Source organism: Cottoperca gobio, chromosome 17 (genome assembly GCF_900634415.1).
Source record: "Cottoperca gobio chromosome 17, fCotGob3.1, whole genome shotgun sequence".
NCBI lineage: Eukaryota > Metazoa > Chordata > Actinopteri > Perciformes > Bovichtidae > Cottoperca > Cottoperca gobio.
Window position 1 is genome coordinate 10,918,591 of NC_041371.1, and position 19,715 is coordinate 10,938,305.

Consider the following 19,715-nt stretch of genomic DNA (forward strand, 5'->3'; position numbering starts at 1 on the left):
ATTTATAAAACCGGCTTAGCATACTCTATTATTCTGCAAGTATATTTTGGAATCGATTGCTATCCATGTTGTATGCTCTCTGCTAATGTCGTGCATAGTATTGCAAAATGTGGTGATTGTTCTCCATACCCGCTGGCATGTAGCGAATCATCTTTATTGTGATTTATTATAGCTATAAAACAAAAACACCTGTACATTTCAAACCTTCATATTTATCTTGATAGACTTCTGTTGGATAATGTTAGAACCAAGCCAATAACTATATATGGAAAATTTGATTGCGGTATTTAGCAAATGATGGATGGCTACCCGTGTCATGCAGGTATGTATGAAATGGGGACAGACCGAAAAAAAAATACTGAAGAGAAATGTATAAAACTTACTTTGTATCCTTGTTTGCAGTGAGTAAGTATGTGCAGGGCTGAGTGATCTTCTCCTGCAGCAAAGGTGCCTCATAGTAATCCCGGGGCAGCAGCACTAAATAGTCCTGGAGAGTGAGAATGTGCACTTTATTCAGTCTAGGTGTGTCGCGATATACCAGTATAACTGTGATATTCAAAAAATATATATTGATATCGTGTTAATTATACACATTTGATAATATTGTGTAAATAATTGCCTCTTAAATGATTATTTTACGCATTGTTCGTACAGTTATGGTTACAGACACTCTTCACTTCCCTACTCTCGTATTTTATGTTAAATTAATTTGCCAAAAAAACACACGATGAACAAAGTTTAAGAGGAATTTAACTGAAAGCATGTCATTATCTTTTAATTTTCTGTAGATATCGCCATAATATCGTTCTTGTGAATTATTTTAGCCCCAATAATCATATCGTGACAGCCCTACAGTCTATTGTACATTTATTATTTTTGCTGTAATGAACAAAGTGTAATATTATACTGAATGACCCTAATTCTTTTTTATAAATCCTTGTCTTCCTTATAAACTCACCAGCAGCACCCCCTTCGCCCTTATGTGAATGATCCATGTCCCAGGGGTCAATGCAAAGGGCTCAGCGAAGCCTTCTCCTGGGACGGTGAGGAAGGATGGGGAGGGACTTTCGGGGAATATTACTTCCTTACTCTGATCTGACCCTAGAGAACAGCAAGCAGAAACGTCTGTAATGTTACACATTCCCAGTTGACGAGTGAGACATCAGCATAACGACCATCCACGCACAGGCTTACTTATAAATGACATACAGGAAATGAGTTATTTATTGTATTTCTTCAAGGATAGGTTAGATTTGATGATTTGAAATGTACACACAATGTAAGAGCTGATTCAATGTCAGAGGCAGCCTCACCTGCAGTGCCTCTGTTATTGGTAGCCTTGATGCTACCGGTCACACTGGTGCTGCTCGGGTTAGTGAACCGCAGAACCACGCGGTATAATTGCTGCTTCTCATCTTTTGGGTCAACATGCACTGTTACTTTGACTTCACTCTGCGGGGAATGAGAGTGACACACAGCTGACTGCAACGGCACGGGTTTGAGTAGAGACGATGAGGGTTTTAATGTTAAAGGTTAAAAATCATGTCAGGTGGTCAGAGAACTTAAGAGGAGAGAGCGGGTTAATCAACAGACAGCAAGCAAAGTGAAGAAGGGAAAACACAGTCAAAGGAAGGCAGGCCCTTCACTTACAGTCACAGCAAGACTGAAAACCAGCTTCGTCCACCACCAAGATCCTTGCTCTCACTCGGGCTCTCCCCTTTCTTTTGGGGGTGGAGTAGCGCATTACAATATGGAAAGGGCCAGGAAAGCCATGGGTAAGCGTAAGGATCACCTCCGGCTGAAGAGAGATAATGTTAGTTCTAAGAGAGCTGGTGTCCACAATCCTGATATAACAGAAGTTTGTGTGCTTTGAGCAGGAATATCAGTGCAGAGGCAAAAGCAAAACAATCATCAGAATAGACTGAAAAAGGGAGCTTTAAGGTTATTGAAGTGGCAGATAGTCCCAAAAATAGACTGGCCATACTGTAATTTATAAGAATAATCACATCAGTATATAAAATATATGTGTATGTACTAACCTGTGCAGGAGACATTACAGCATAACCTCTCCAGCTGAAATCTGGGAACTCTTGGTCGCTATAACCAAAGCGCACCGGTCTGGCATTTGGAGTGGTGCCATCCTCGACTTCAAACTTCAGTTGGTGGAGAGCGGGGAAGTAGAAGCTTGGTGCCGGCCTAACAAGGTGTATGAAAATGTAAATGAAAACTATGGTCTATTTGCAAAAGAGAAAATATTTCATCTTACATTCTGAATTCTAATGCATTATGACATCTTACTTAGTGCATTCACGGCCAACTACATTCTTACGACACCAACACTGTCCCGATGTCTCATCGCACGCCATGCCAATGGCACCGCCTACATCGCACTGACAGCCTATCAGGAAGAGTAAGTCATTATTTGATTAAAGAGTAACTTAATACCAGAGTGAGAGCAGTGTTTCCCTGCATGCTGCAACTCCAACCACCCCCAACCTTTCTGTAGTCTTAAAGGCATGTTTATTCATTATTCATTTATATGGTATCATGGTTGGGTTTAAGAAGGATGTCTTACCTTGACAGCCCAAATACTTCTTTTTCTGCAGCAGGAAGTATCCATCCTTGCAGGTTTCACATGCATGTCCACATGCATAAGGCTTGCAGGGACACTGTCCATTTTTCTAAACAAACAGATATTCAGGAGAATATAAGACAAACAAAATAAATGTTACAATATTGTGGCTGAGCCATTCAGTCAAAACTCTGTGTGACAACTGTCTACCGGTAATCTGAATCACAATTTGATTAATAGATGTGTATCAGTCACTGCAGGTAATAATGAACTCACCTGTTCACACTCTCCAACACCACTTAGGGTCCCTTTCACATCACACTGACACTCTGGTATGAGAGAGAGGGGAGTGGTTATGAAAGTATAAAGGGGGGTCTACAGTGAATAGACTCTGATTACAGGATTTAGTCACTTTCATGGGTGAAACTCAACAGCACAAATCTCCACAATCTTCACAGATCTGCACATCAAAGGTCCAGAGGAGCTTTACAGCCCTGGATTGTTTTCAACACAGCGAAAAAAAACTTCCCCTTAATGTCCGGCCACAGTCAACCAGAGGCCTTCTTAGGATGTTAAAAGCTAAGAATGCCCCCCCCCCCCTCCCCGTCTTGTGTCTTCAGGCAGTGCAGTAGTGACAACATTCTTGTTCTGTAACATTAGACAGGTATCTGGACAAAGCCTGAAGCTGTTCCCTCACCGGCTGGATAATGGGAGCCATTCCCAAAGTTAAGCATTAGTACAGAGATATTTTTTTGTTGGAGTGGAGAAGTCCAGAGGTTGTTCTTATTGTGCCACTGCGTACTCATTACTGCAAAGTCACAGCATGAAATCTCACAAGTTCCACAATCAAAGCCGTTAACAGGAATTTTCCTGTATTATGTGCTATTCCTCAGCTCCCCTCTGAGAAACAGGAAGGCAGATCCGGCCTTGTTGACCGGGGTAATGTTGACATATCCTCTGGGTAAGAGGGGCCAAGACCCATTTCAGTGCCTTGTCAGATTGCTAATGGTGATTGAATACAGTGGGGAAAAAATGGAGTCAGTGATCAGAACTAATAGTCCTGGAGAAAATGAATCAGACAGGGGGGCACTTTTGGCTGAAAGGAGGTCAACTAAGTTTTTCTTTTTCTTTTTGTTTCATTTTCTTATACCGTTCTCAAAATTAGGTCAATGATAGTTTTTGGTTCTAGATTAGATTTGTGGACCGGTCACTTACCTGTGCAGCCACGGGGGTTTTCTGCAGCCAGCTTCCAGTAGAGAGGTTTACACCTGTCACACAAGATTCCCTCCACGTTTACCAAGCAGCGGCAGGAGCCCTGAAAGATAAGGAATCTAAGAATTGTTGAAACTGGTAGCTACTATTGAAAGCCAGGTTATATTTGTTTAAAATCTGATGGATTGAAATCAGCTGCAAGCGCCCGCATATTGTTCTGTAGTACCGGTTTTCTGAATGACTAGAAATTTGCCGTTTTTCTTCCTTTCAAACATAGCACATGCTCCAAAATAGAGGGGGAAGCGACCTTCCAAAAACTCATTATTGTTTTTCTTCCTCTTCAAAATGAGAGGAAGTCTCTTTTCCTTTATTTTAATTGCATTTACATTTCAGGGAAACGCACTTCCTTGTGAAATCTGCTGTGTTATCAGCTATACAACTTTGAGGTAATGTCAATCCACACCCAAAGGGACAAGTGCTGGATTTAGACTGTGACCACTTCTGTTATCAAGGCTAATAAAAACATGATAGGGTTGGGCTTCTGTAGATAAAAAATGAAAGATTATTGAGAGTGCCATACCGTTTGATGATCGGTGCCCTCAGTTCCGTCTCGGTTACACGCACTTATGGGGGCTGGAAGCACAAAATGTACAAAACATTAGTACATAAGCAAATTGTATATTTCCTTTTTGCAGCGGACTATCAAACATTGCTCAAAGGTTGTTCATTATTTTTATATTAAGGGGGACTGAGGAGAGATCTAGAAACATGTTAAATAAATGATATCCTTCAACAATCGGACATAACTGAGCCCTGCCACTTTAAATATTATTGGTCCCAATATGACTTATTTTACGAGTATGATGGTTCCTGATGTGGTTACCTGAGCACTGGGGGAACCTGAGTCCAGAGGCACAGCGGTCACACTGCTGCCCCACCACCCCTGGGAGACACAGACACTGACCCGACAGTGGGTTGCATAGGCTGCCATGTGAGCCTTCCTGTGAACATTGGCAGACTAGGGACAGAAACAAAGTAAAACTTTAAATGTAAGCCTGTAGTGTTGTCATCATTAGGGTTAGGTGAATCTGGTATGAAAAAAAAAGGGTTTAAAAATGACTCTGGCTTTTTTGCCAGAATCTAATTTCCGTCCGTGATTCCCAGCTGTCTATTCTTGGGAATATAATTCCCTAGAAGGAAGAAGTGCATGTATTTCTCATGCTCCAGCTCTCTGTGAATCCTTTTGTCATGCAGAATACATTAATAGGCTAAATGCATGCGGATGACAACATATAGTTTATACGGTATATTGTGGGAGAATGAGCATGTTTGCTCCACAGAGTCATGAGAACAGGCCACAGTAAGCCCAGCAGCTACATTTTTTCCACCTGCACTCAAATCCCATGCACCCAATTGGTTTATCTGTCATAGTTACGCTGGCGGGCATAGAGGGATCAAAGCCACTCACCAGCACAGTCTGGGTATCCATAGTAGCCGGGTGCACATTCGTCACACTCCTGCCCTGCATAATTGGGAAAGCAAATACACTGGCCACTTGGACTGCACACAGTGTCAGCCACACCAGCCCCATCACAGACACATGCTGGAGGAAGAGAAAGAAGGTTGTGAGTCGCGGGGTGCACACACTCCTTATTCCTCATTAGAATCAAAATAATCAATCATCATTCTCTTTATCTGTACAGGACTGCAGGGTTCCTTAAAATCAACATAACATTGGTTAGAAAATATAGTACACAAAGACATTAATTTATATAAACAGCGTGTAATTGTTCAAATTAAATAAGATGATGATAAGATCAAATAGAATGTAAAATAATGGATCCAGGAAGTTGCTTAATATCAAGAGGTGCAGACAACATCTAATGACCGTGATGAAAACCTAGCGTTGATACACTGTTTTTTGTATTTTCACCTGCCTTACTAAAGAGCAGCTGTCCGATCGTCCATCAGAGCCATGCAGCACTTCCTTCTTCCATTATAACACAGATTCTGTTGGTCTGGGTTTCTCAGGAAGGTCAGTTTTCAAGCCTCAGGTTTTAGTGTCAAAAAGTCTTGAGCTTAGAGTTTAAAATGGTCAAAAAGGTCCCTGTTTGAAGTGTACTTTCTCGAGAAACCAGAACAAGCAGGTTCATGCCAACTGCTAAAATTCTTGGCAAACTAACCCTTACTGTTTAACTGCAATTAATCCAAAATATCACTACTGGCTACGCTGCCATGTGGAAACAAATCAACGAAAGACACTGAAAGCTCATTGGCATGGTGATTCTCTCTCACCCTGGCAGTTTGGGAAGGAGTGGTATCCTGGTCGACAGCGGTCGCATCGCTCCCCCTCCACACCCTGACGGCACAGGCAGCGGCCTAAAGCATCGCACACCCCGTACGCTGTCCCTCTGTAGTCACATACACACTCTGTGCACAAACACATTAGAAATGTTTATTTTAACAATAAAAGTAGTCAAATTAAATCCTAACTAAAAGAAATTCAAATGAGTAACCCTGGAGCTCGCTTATAGATTAGCCTGGGCTCTTTCTTTGGTCCAGCTGAATAACAGGGAATGACAAATACTTTCGTCAGTTGAACTATTCTTATATTGTGGCACACAGTGGTACGGCTACACTGGTGCCCACGTCTTGCCAAGCCTCCCCTGTTACTGGTATGTGAATAGTCTTGGCACTAAGACAGGACAGCCAGCACAGAGACTGCCACAGTTTTCTTTGCCCCTAAGCAGCTCCAAAACAATAAAATCAGCTTTTCGAAGGCTGCTGATAAAATCTCTTCTCCGTCAGGTCACGAGATGAAAAACTGGTTCTTCAGAAAAATTAAAGGAAAGTTATTGTTTGCCTACAGTCTCTGTCAAATGATAAGTCAGGGCTTAAGGTTGTTGCTGTAATAGCAATGCCAGATTATTAATAATGGGTTTCCCAGCTTGGAGAAATCCAGAAAAGGGAATTTGGAACATAAATTATAAACAGGGCCTTAACTAATAATAGACTGGCTAGTTCTCACAGTCCCAACTCACTATTGCTATCCAGAGAGAACAGAGACTACATGAACTTAAAATCCCTGACGGACATGATCGTTTAAGACCATCAGAGTGATTTACTCAACAATTGCACGAGAGCTGCTGTCACTGAGCAGCAAATTTACTCATTCTGACAATATATTATACATGTAGTTCAACCCAATCATAATATACTGCCAGTTCTGTTTTCATAAGGCCTACAAACATTATCTGACCTTTAGTCAAGCCTATATACATTAAGACTTGCTTGACTGACCCCTGCCATATGTTCTTAACATGTAACTCTGCAGAAAACCAAGTGAGACTCAGTGGTACTTTGCATGTTCCTCTAAAGCCCTTTTTAACAACCTGGGCTGCCTGTAAGTAAATGTGACTCAGGTGACAAATAAGTCAAAGACTGGCCTGTATAAAAAGCTCTTCAAGAGGATACCGTTTCAGATGTATTTTTTTCTTTTTTAGATACAGTAAATGTAAACGCGAAGAAGCAATAAAAGCAGTTAACATAGCATAGCATAAACACCTCTGTAGCAGCACAACATATCAGATGTAATCACACTCACGCTGACAGTTGGGTGAGCCGAAATAACCCACAGGGCAAGCGGTGGGCCCTATACAGATAGAAAGGGAGAATGATGGAGAAATAAAGAGGACTGTAATAGCATTTTAAATGATTGTTTAAAGACATCTGTCAAGCTAAATTGTGGTACAAGACACTGCATAATTGTGTTGATTGAACTTACCCACAATAGGTCCTGCAGGGGATTTGGTCGACTGGTATACGGGATATGCTGATTGTAAAGGAAAGGCATGAAATGATTTATTTATTTATAATAAATAATTATAGTGGAGTGGAATTTCCTTTTGATATAAGATTTAAAATTCACATTTAATAACCCGTAAACAAGAGAACGCAATGCAGTTAGAAGAAAATATTATTGAAGAAATAGTTTGACATTTTGGGAAATACGTTCATTTTCTTGGTGGTTAAGATAACTTTGGACAGAGCCAGGCAAGCTATGTTTACCCATTTCCAGTCTTTAAGCTAAGCTAAGCTATCTCCTACATATCTGGCATTAACACACAGACACACACACACAAAGAGTAGTATCAATCCTCTCATCTAACTTTTGGCAAGAAAGCAAATAAGTGTATTTCAAACTAAACTGTCAAACTATTCCTTTATCACTGTGATCCCTATATGTAAAGAATCATCTTCTGCCAGCAACAAACTAAAACGACTTTGATCTACTGTATCACACATACAAGTTGTAGAAATGTTAAACAGTGACACAAAACAGCAGCGAAGAATCTCTTGAAAGCCAGACAGCCTCCTTATGACTGTGTCAGCATGTTTAGACTAGTTTGTCGGTGCTAACAGCCTGGAGAAGAGGGACCCAGTTTTAATAATAACTTCTAGTAATATCGCTATATATTGCTCATAAAATGCCAAGTCTTAAATCATCAGTCTACAATTAATTTAATTCACCTTTAAAGACATAAGAAACAATAAGCCGGAGGCAGATTACAGATCTGTTGCTTTTCCATGTATAATGACTGCATACAACAAGCATGAACTGTTTAGATATGCACCACAAGTCAATCAAAGTGGTATAATTAGGATTAGAAAAGGAGAAATGTGAATTATTACGTGTGAAATAAAGTTTCAAAACATAAGTGCCCCCTTTAAATTGACTTATGTCAGTCAACGATTTGAAGAAATAATAAAAAGATGAACGACTGGGTGGTTTAGTGGCTGACTCTGTAGCCAGATCAGAGTGAGATAAGATGGAGAAACTCTCCTGGTGTGTCTAATATCTGAGTGTATTTGTTTAGACAGAGGTTTGGCATGTGAAACAATTGACCTGAATGTAGACCTGTAGCATTAAAGGCATACTTCTTTGAGTATATAATAATAACAAGTCCAAAAAAGTTGTATTCTTCCCTAAAACTGAAACACAAAAGGCTAATAAAAGGTGAACTTGAAAATGATTCCAGCCGTCAAAGAACGGGTTCAGTTTCACTTAACTGTGTATACCTTGACACACTGAGCTCCTCAACGCAGACACATTATTTTCTCTGTAGTCCATGGTTCAAAAGGTAAATTAGGTATCCAGTGTGTGATAAGAGAAAATAAATAAATAAAACTTACGAATGCACTGAGGGTAGTAATAGTATCCGTCAGCACAGCGATCACAGTTTTCTCCAGCCAACTGGGGCTTGCAGATACACCTTCCAGACCCCATTTCACAGCCGGCTGTGGTCCTTTCGTCGCACCTGCAGGCTGGTGGTTGCGTGTTTTTGTTTTCAATTAATATTGTCAGACAAATGTGCACACATGCCTAAAGATGCATCAATGTAGACTTAAGGGCCGTCCACACCAAGAATCATAACTATAACACTAACTAGAAATAGAAATAGAAACATGGAAAGTAGGGCTGCAACTAACGATTATTTTCACTATCAATTAATCTGCCGATTATTTTTTGGATTTATTTTTTGTCTATAAAATGTCAGAAAATAGGGAAAAATCCCATCCCAGTTTCCCAAAGTCCAAGGTAATGTCTTTAAATGTCTTGTTTTGTCAGTCCGGAAAGAGATATTCAGTTTAATATGATTTTAAATGGCTGAAAACAGCATTTCCTGTCATTTTTGAATGAAAATGTATTTTAACGAATAATCAATCATCAAAATAGTTAACAATTACTTTTCTCTCGATCGACTAATCGTTGCTGCTCTTATGGCCATTCATACACATAAACACAGATTTATTGGTTGTCAGGCAAGAAAATAAATATGTAAAGAAAGTGAATAATGATTATTGAACCTTTACTGACTCTGCTTTTGCCAAAACGAACACCTTCCTCTGCTAAACTGAATTAATTGAGTTTGTAGGTTTTATAGTTTACTCTTCAAAGCGCTCAGGGCAACCAGTTTAATACCACTACTCTCTATATCCAAACACAACTGGCAGCTATTTATAATGGCGAGGAACAGCCACAGACCATTAAAGTAATGTAAACAAGAGCGGAGCCCAGTTTAGCAATAATACAAGCGGTGGTGCCAGTGGTGCTTATGCAATGCTGCCATTTGTGTCTCAAACAAAACGATGATGCCTCTCTGTGAATATAACTTTGTTTTGGCTTCGCTTGTTCATCATACATACTGCAAGTCAAATACCTTCATGGTATTTATATATTTAGAGCTGTAGCCTGGAAATCTGACAGGTGGCAAAGTTCGACCCTAACAAGTTATATTTTTGTAATATGCTCTTATTGCATCAATTACAGAAGCTGCAGAAACTTATTTCCACTGGTATCTGAAGAATCTTTACTCTCATTGTTTAATATAATTTCCAAATTTAGAGATACAAAATTAAAACATATCGCAGCACTCATACACACACACAATGATCATTTGAATCTATATGTACCCAGGACAAATGAACTAGTAGCAATCAAATGAAGGAATAAAATATGTAGAATTGAAAATTGGGCATTTAAAAGTTACACTAAATCAAGGGGACAAACACAGCGAACGCAACTTACGTATGCATCCAGTGAGAGACTCGTGAGGTACTTCATAAGGTCTGTAGAAACCTTCAAGGCAGTGTTCACAGTTCACTCCAGCAGTGTTGTGCTAAAGAAGAACACACAAATAATGTGTGAGCCAGAACTCCTTCATAACTGAACAGGGAGAATAGAAGGATGAGCACAACAGTCCTCTTTGCTCTGTAAAGTAGAATCTCTCATTTAAAATGCACATTGAAGCTTTCATACACTCTCTGCATCTGTATGGTATTCCTAGAGGGATATCACATTAACAAAACAGTAAACTTTTATTTGACGAAAGGAAATGACACAAAATCAATTTCTTGAAGAGTTGGTCGGGGTAAAGTTTGTGAATGGCCTCGCAAACCCCAACATGGTGCAGAATCAAATGCTCCATTCAGGGCTCCATGAAGACACACGGACAACATGGAATGTTTCTTTGTTATTTTATACTCTCCTCTTCCCCTACAACCACACACATGTACACACTGGAATCAGTTTAGACTTGACATGCATTTCATACCTGGCAGTTGATGCACACTCCTCCTCCGTCGTACCTCCCGAAGGTGTCTAAACTTGCTCCCCTCCTTTCCACCTCTGGGTCGTAATAACAGTCAAAGGCATGGGAGAAACACTTGCAGGCTGAGGAGGAAACCCCCAGGAGAGACACACACACACACACACACACACACACAATTATTCTCTATGCCTCAGCTAATTACCTCTCACTCCCCTGTCTGTATTTAGCCATCTTAAGCTACTCATTCTCCAAAAAGGAGTTTTAAATCCGGTTGTTAACTATGAAGAGAAACAGTAAAATCCAAATTAAACAAGAAGGCACATCTTCTTCCTGTATACCACCCCAGTGTCTCTTTAATGTTTATGAATGGTTAGGGTGCATTTTCACTGCAAGAGTGCACTGATTAGATTCTTCTTCATCTTTCTCTCTCTTTTGTGGCTGCTACAAGGTCATTTTTCATGAAGGGAAAATTTGTCAACAGTCCAAAGCAATTAGATTCCAGCTGACAGACGCGCTGCCGGGTGACTGGATGGCTGTGATAAGCTGGCATGGAGGGCTATCTGGTAGGCTGCCTGGCGCGGGCCTGGCTAGCCGGCTGACTAGCTGACTAAGCTGACAAAAAAGCTGTTATCCTGGAGCTAGTTGTGCACTGTGTTGTTCATCATACATACCATATGAGGAATGTCCTCTCAACTCTTCACAGAGGACTTCTACAATACCATAACAGGGCATCCACAACAGGGCTATAATATCAAGGTAAGAGGACACTTCAGACCACTCTGGGGGTCGTAATTCAAGAAGCCAGTAGTGTGGGGAGTAGCACAGTGTGGTTTTGTTTACACATTGAATGAACCATTGTACATGTACACTTACGTTGACACTCATTGGGGTTGTCAACAGTTGCAACACGCCATGGCTTCTGGTGAAAGCCTGGGCAGCAGCGGTCACATGACTCACCGCAGGTGTTGTGTTGGCACTCACACTGAAGTCTACAGACAGGAGATAAGACACCTGGATTTAGTGATAGTCAGATCTTTCGGAACTTTCTTTAAATCTTGACTCATTTATTTATCAGCCACTTGGGGGCAGCAGAACAGGATGTAACCACAGACATATTACACTTATTAAGTTTTTCTGGCAACTGTCTATTTATACAGCAGACACAACAACATTAGCTTTCATGTGGAGTCATGTCATGACAACCTGATGAATGGAAGTCCAACATTCACTTTACTTCTGGCTCTGTTTTGGTCTCGTCATCTGATGCTGGTCAAGTAGCGTATCTGCGCTTTTCCCATAAAACCAAAACAATAAGCTGAAAGACGCTAAAACACTCCGTAGAGCTGAGGGGAACTGCAAAGTCGGGTGATAATTATGTTCCTGTATGTTACTACAAGCAACACTTTTTACATTGTACATAGTCATTTGATCCATTGTTGATATAAAAACATTGATAGGAGCAACTTTAAGCCAATGGTACATTTAAAATGCTTGCAAACATTGAAACACAGTGTTGCATACATGACTGCTATGTAGTCGTGTTGTGTAGCTGTTTAGAATACAGAGGACAACAGTGATTCAAAGCAGCACTTTATTACCCATCCTGCCCTTTTACCAACTATATACAACATCACAGGCAGTAAACAGAGGAAATAAAAGAACCTGCTGCCCTTTACAATGGTGATGTCAACGTACAAACATATGAGGTAATTGTCCTTTCTCCGAAACAATTCACTATCACTCAAATCACTACATCTGGCAGCATCTCTCTGGTTTTTGTCAGTATGTTTTCAGCATTGAGTCATCGCAGTACATTTATACACAGAAGCCTATTGTACAAAAAGAATGTCCAGCGCTGTTAATGAATAAACAAGAAGTTATACTTCAAAGTCAACTTTAGAAAAGGAACCAGTTCAGTCTATAATTAATGAGTGATGAAAAATGCTTCAAGCAGAGCATTCCAAACTAAAGTATTGTGCCACATATTTATAGCATTGCTTAGGATGAAGCACATTACTAACCTGTTTGGGTTTTCCTGGTTCCGCCCACCACCACACAACTGTGAATGCCCATGGCAAACGCAGCGTCCACCAATGCTGATGTCTTTGATACTATAGTAATACTGTCAACAAATAGGAAAAATGTTATCACCAGCTACATTTCAAAGTAAAAAGCGTTGTTATCAGCAACTTCTCCCACACCAAAACAAATGCCTGACTGTACATGGAAGCAGAAGTGAGTCACATGTTGACTAGTAAAAACTTAAACCATGATCCATTAGGCTAGATTTATGGAGTGAATCAGTGCATTATAAAAAGAGATAAGAGATATAATAAGATAAGATAAGAATCAACAGCTGACATCACTGATTTATTCGCAGCATGTCAAATAAAGACAAATTAATAAGCTGCTTTGGACATGAACCCTGAGGATACAATTCTGGAATTACGTCTTCAAGAGATTTACTTTATACAATTTTCCTAAAGCTACTATATCCTACAGGATATCTTAAGTCACTACTAAAGAAGAATTTCTGATGCTACAGTCTTTTTTAACATGTTCTCCTGCTGTAAGGAGAAGTGCCATACTATGCACCTGCAGCCGGGTGGAGCTGTAACAAACCACCATGATGAGGGGACAGAGAGATCTGGCTTTAGTCTCTGACCAGGATGAATGTGTGAGCAGGAGGGAGCAGGTCAGTGTGTTTGTGTCAGCAAAAAGAAAGATGGAGGGTGGGTGGTGCAAAGTAGTAAAAGTGGCTTGCCCAAATGGGAAACAAGAGTCTGCCAGCATGACACCTTTGTGTGAGGTCGTACAGTATGGGCCTCACCCTGCGTGTGACTGTGGGATCTCTATGGGCCTTGGAGATCAGGTGTCCCAGCAGGGTGCTGGTGCGGAGGAAGCGCAGGCGGATGTTGGTGGCCTTTGTGAAGTCTCGCAGCACTGGCGAGTAGGTGAAGTTTCTGGACCCCGGCCGACCGTTGACCAGAGACACCACAATCTTGTCAACACAAATGTATTTATTTCACAAGATTGTCTTTGATACCTTATAAAATATTTCAATGTCAGTTTGGTTTTCCAAGAACTTGATATGATAGTTTACCTCTCCGTTCTCCAAAGGGACGATTCGTGAGTATTCTGTGGTGCAAATCTGGTCATCATCATCTACTATACGAGCATCGGGCTGCTTTCCGAACCTTTCAATACACTCACGCTTTGAATCTGACCCAAAAAAAAAAGATGAATTAAAAGCCTTTCACTTCATATTCCATTCTTTTTTTTTATGTTCATGTTAAGAGAATAATGTTATAATAATATAATAATCACTTCTGTAAAGCTACTCTTTATAGCTTCTCTCTCTGCTCTTATCATTATTAGACTTCAAAGCATAAAAGCTAAGTGAATGAAACAGTGGAGTCTGAGCATGAACATGAACTTGGATCAAGTAAAAATGATGGCAAAGAGAAACTCTGATATTAAATCTGATGAGTCACAGCTGTGTCTGCTGGCAGGCTGTGTGCACAGGTGCCTCCCGGATATTAGACATCATAGCTCAGCTACGCCAACTCGACAAATTGAGAACATGCATTCAGGTATGAAGTTCACGTAGTTTGGAAATGGTATGACATTACAGGCCTTGTCATTAAGTCTGAAATTCACTCTATGCTACTACTACTTACTACTTTCTATGCAAAATCTACCCTCAACGCATAAAAGTTTAAAGCTTGGCTTTTATTGTGGAATTCATTCAAAGTTATAATGTTCTGTTCTTAGTTTTGATTTCCTCAAACCAAAAACACACACACATCCTGTCTTAAATTCTTAAGCGGGCTGATCAGTGTGCCAGGATTAAATGTGCGCTAGCAAACACATTTTAATCCATCTTCACAAAGGGTCTTTTTCAGAGCAGTCATTTTGACTTGTCATGGCAGGAATGACACAGGCGTAATTAATAACGGCTGCTTTACATTCAGCAGTGCCTGTTCCGGGGCTCTGCTACTCTACGTGATGGATTTCTGGCATGGCTTAGCGGGCCATTGTTAGTTACACCTGTGCTTTTTCCTTATATAGAGTCAAAATGTCTGCCATGAAAAAAGCCTATTTTCAAACAAAATCTGCTAATTATGATTTAACAACTGTTTATTACAAAGACAAGGCAATCCTCCATATCTGTGTTCTTGTGATTTTGACAGGATTTTGTTAATGAGTGGTTGCTGCTGTTGTGTTTTTACACTCTACTTCTTATGAATCACTTTCCAATCTCTTTCTGTGTATTGTAAACTGGGTGCAATAAACAAAATGTGTAAAAGGTTTTGTTTCAAGTAGGGATCACTATGGAATTGTACAGTCAACAAATAGCTGACATTTACATACAAGAATATAATTTACTACAAAAATCCAGATTTACCAGATTGAATCACAAATCACTGACAGTTGGGGGACTGGCAGGTTATATGTATGTGTGAGAAACTTTAGCTTCTGATGTCCAGCACATAATCTGACCTACAACTCCAAGAGAGAAGTTTAATTTTACAATTCCATCATTTGATTCATCTCACAATTAATGAGGCACAAGTGGGTTTTTTTATATCATGTGGAAGTCATATGTGGAAAATGGAAATAGAAATTGAGGATTATGAATCACAGCCCTGCACAGCACATACAGTGAAATTTAGATTCTGTATTTAACCCATCCTAGCTATTATATTATCAGCGCCCGGGGAGCAGTGTGGGGGATCTGGAGTCCCTACTGACTGAACTGCTGCCGCCCCATATTTGGGTTCTCACAGGGTCAACGGCACAATGAAATGTTTTGGACGAAAGAATTTCGTTTGAAAGGTCAGCTCAGAAATAAAAGCACAAAATCACATGAGAACTTACGTGCAAAATACTGCCAGGGGGTGAAGGTTCTCCCGTTGTCCACAGAGCGCTCCAGCACCCAGAGGTCAGGTCGAGGTGAATTAGCAAACTTGAGGAGGACGTACGCCACATGGAAGAGCTGAAAACCAGAACACAAAGAGCAGGCTAAACAAAAACACAGTCACTGCTCTGAATGGCACTATGTTGTAGTGTCCTGTGTTCTGCTTGCTCAGTCAAGTAAGGCCCCAGTCTTGGCACGCAGCTATGACAATATTCTTATTTCCTTTCTTGTGAAAGCTGGGGCACAACATCAGCTTGGCCATCGCCAACGTAGCCACAGACCTAATGACTTTTAATGAGGATTTAGCCATCACATTGAATCAAGGCCAAGGCCCCCTGCTCTGAGCTTTTATTCTTGCAGCTTGAATTCAGCAGTACATGTGGGGCCATACTGCAAAGCACAAACAATTCACCAACTTTGTCAGCATATAGTCAATAAAAGTATTACAGGTGCAGCCAGGTTAGTGAAAAGACAACAGCTAAGCCCACATGATCCGTGTCTGTTTTCGGAACTCTCTATCTCCATCTTTCATCAGAATATACAGTCAATACAAGGGCAGAGAACGCTGCCAATGATTGTTTCTGCCAACACTGAGCTTTCTGTCAGGCTCAGAGCAGTATGTTTCCGTTGCAGTTCATCAACATCCCCATCAAGCCCTAAAAGCGGGTGCCTTCAGCTTGATTGAACATTGTACGATGGAAAGGTCATTTGTGATAGTCAAAGCTCTCTTTGTCATGGTCTGGCATGGACTTGGCGTGGCTTGGAATTTAAACCCTGTGACACCAACCTGCACGTGGACACCTGCAGTGTCAACAAAAAGCCTCACCTACACCTGACCACCACACCCCTGTCTTGTTTCTCTGTGGCTGAAACACATTTTATCTTATTTTACAACAGGGTACTGTAGGAAATGTTCATTAAACCTATGGTACCTGTCCTGAGGATTGAAGAGATTAATTAAAACTGTGCCTAAAATAGTGCGTGCTATTAAAATAAAAAATATTTCTATAGACTGTCTTCTCTTTGAGAGAGTTGAAGGCAGGCCCAAGCTCGTCTAGCGTCCCTCAGCGCCTTGATGAAAAAAGCCCAGCGGGCATTTGAAACATTCAAGTTTCTGTCTCTCCTTGCATGAGGCAGGGAGCTTTGCTTACACTCATATCAAAGCACAGTAAGGAGTAATGGACTCTGTCAAGAAGGATCCACAAACATCTTGATGGATTTCTCCCACCAACCCTGAAACATAATGGCCTGAAGTTGAAGTAGCTCTTTGGTTGATGGATTGTGAGAGAGTTTAGAGGTCTGTTGGTGGACTGAAAACTGTCAACAATCCCTAATCACAAACAACTAAATCATTAGGTTGCACAGTGGTGTCATTGAGCATAGCAATCAATGTGTAAGTAAATAAAATGACTTTGAATGCCTCTTTCTGACCTCAACTTTGAAATGGGTGTGTCTTGAAATTAATCAGAAAACACTTCCACCCACATGTAACAGGATGTGCAAAAGATAAATGAGGGTGCTGTCATCCAGCTAAAAAAAGAAACACAGCTTTTCCAGGGGAGCTGCCTTCTATCATTATGCTGGTTCTGCTGAGGAACAAGAGGAAGTTTAGTTCACACGGGCTGTGACGGCATCAAGGGAGGGCCGCGGGAAGGGACGCAGGAGGAGAGAGAGACGAGGGGGAGGGTAAAAGGGGTAGGGGTGGCTAGAGACGTGCTGGCTGGCATGCGGACCCATCTCCGATTCCAAACATAGCACAACATTCCCCTTCCCTCCTAATGCCCCCAAAGCAGAGCATGCCACCGCTTTCAGAAACCTGTCATGGACAGCAATGTACAGCAGTGAAAATCTTCTTCACCACTTGTCATGGGTATAGATAGATAAACATGGTAACTACATGAGATTCTCCTGTTCCTGAATAACAATGTTCTTTGTCACTCAGGAAATTCAGTACTAGTTCTGCTGCCGTTAGTTACTAAACATATTTTCCCTGGAGATTTGTGGGGTTGGCAAGTGTCATTTAACCAAAATGTTTCAGCACACATCTTTTTCAGAATAGGTGAAGTTTTACTTAGTGGACTGGTGAATAGAACTGGGTGTCATTAGAAATACCCCGGTAGCTCACCTGGTATAACAGGTGTCCCATGTACAAAGGCTGAGTCCTTTCTGCGGTGGCCTGGGTTCGAAATCCCATCAATTAAAGGCAAAAAGCCCCAAAAATAACCTTTAGAAAATAAAATACCGGTGCCAATATGATAAGTACGAATCAGACAAAAACCTTTATGCCAACCTTCAATACTTGATGGACATTTCAGTCAACATTACAAAATATACTAATGTTGGGTACCTACAAGGCCTACTGGTGAGGAACCAACAGTGATATTGTTCAGTGTTTTGTCAACTGTACATACTTAGAAAAGTAAGTAAAAAAATCTACTTAATTTCATCAAAAAAGACCAAAATAGAAAATCCAATCACTTCTTCTTATTTACTCTCACTCCTATGGAAACTGTGTAAATAACATGATCTAGAGAGACTAACTTAAACCTCATGCATTTAACTTGACTTATTTCTCATCTAGCCTGACTGTGGTGATGCTATTCACCGCGGCATCTAACACTGACTTGATGCCAGTAGCTGAGTGATGGTGGGAAGAATCCTCCGGAAACAAACTCAGCGAGAAACAGACAGCACGATCTTGGAAGACAGAGCCTGTCCTGGCACGGCTTTGCTTAATTTCAGGCCTGTCTCTCCAACTGTGTGCTGCCAGTCTAAACACACACTCTTGAAATATGTCCAGCACCTACGTATTGTTTGCAGGGAGCATGAAATATTGAGATGGCATGCTAAGCACACCAGCGCAGGATTCCAGTGGCGTACAATAACATTAAACAGATTGAGAAGCTTGTGGCAAAAACACTTGGAAAAACACTTGAGCGGAGCTATCCTCTGCCCGTCCCTGTATCTGCAGTCTCAGGCTTTAGACAAGAGTGCCATGCCAGGCGATTTAGTGTAGGAGGCAGTGGGTGGGTGTCAAAAAGGTCAGGGGTTGAGCTGTGACAGGTATGAACTGTTTGACACCTACATTCTGTGCCTCCTGACCTTGACCCCTATAATAGTGTCACATATACAAGGTATAAAGTATCCAGAACTCCTCTAACCTTCTAATTAACACAACACAGCCAACCAAGTCCCTCATGACCAAACACCATTTTAACAACAGCATATTACACTTGTCATAATGTGTAAAGGCATTTTGACAAAAACACACAGTCACACTCCTAAATCTGTTGCCCCTGACATTTCATGCCCACTGGGTGTTGTGTGTGCGTGCGTTGTCATTTCTGGATTATTGACCCCGACAGCTAATGCCTAGTTTGTGTGGGTGGGTATCAGCTCAAGAGTGATAAATGTGCAATAAGTGTGAACTGCAGCAGCACCGCTTCACTTCATACATGTCTGTACTTAAGGTCAAAGAGCTGTGTAGCAGTGTTTCATACTCACAGAAAGATCAAAGATCAAAAAGAAAAAAGGCCTGATTGTGTGACCCTGCTGCCGTGCCGGCCACATGGATCTCTTCAATTATAATCTCTTTGTGTTAGTCAAATGAAGTGTACTGCAAAATGGACGGGTTAGGAATTTCTCTCAGCCGTCTCAATCAGAAACTAAAGTGCCTGTTGCTTAATTTCATAATCCATTTGTTTGACATTCTAATGTTATTGAGTTTTCTAATAGCAGGCGCTGTATACTAGCCATGTGAAGTTAGATGTGTAGAGATAACATCAACACATTATATCTAATCTTAACTGATGTTAAACAGGTAGGAGATGTACAGTAAACTAGCAATCTAATATTATAAGTACATTTTCAGCAAGTGCAGTCTAGAAGTAGATATTGA

General features: G+C 40.8%; 1 protein-coding gene across 1 annotated transcript in view; it reads right to left on the bottom strand.

The window, feature by feature from the left end:
- Nucleotides 1–19,715, bottom strand: part of LOC115021963 (laminin subunit alpha-3-like) — a 53,650-nt gene that overhangs the window by 26,902 nt on the left and 7,033 nt on the right. Inside the window, 22 exon segments of the mRNA XM_029452707.1 lie at nucleotides 384–487; nucleotides 959–1,101; nucleotides 1,314–1,452; nucleotides 2,040–2,196; nucleotides 2,299–2,398; nucleotides 2,576–2,681; nucleotides 2,849–2,901; nucleotides 3,788–3,887; nucleotides 4,365–4,417; nucleotides 4,668–4,802; nucleotides 5,253–5,387; nucleotides 6,080–6,214; nucleotides 7,389–7,436; nucleotides 7,569–7,616; nucleotides 8,978–9,109; nucleotides 10,374–10,464; nucleotides 10,900–11,018; nucleotides 11,770–11,885; nucleotides 12,918–13,018; nucleotides 13,727–13,897; nucleotides 14,000–14,118; nucleotides 15,778–15,895. Coding sequence (XP_029308567.1) covers nucleotides 384–487; nucleotides 959–1,101; nucleotides 1,314–1,452; nucleotides 2,040–2,196; nucleotides 2,299–2,398; nucleotides 2,576–2,681; nucleotides 2,849–2,901; nucleotides 3,788–3,887; nucleotides 4,365–4,417; nucleotides 4,668–4,802; nucleotides 5,253–5,387; nucleotides 6,080–6,214; nucleotides 7,389–7,436; nucleotides 7,569–7,616; nucleotides 8,978–9,109; nucleotides 10,374–10,464; nucleotides 10,900–11,018; nucleotides 11,770–11,885; nucleotides 12,918–13,018; nucleotides 13,727–13,897; nucleotides 14,000–14,118; nucleotides 15,778–15,895 — 2,423 coding nt within the window.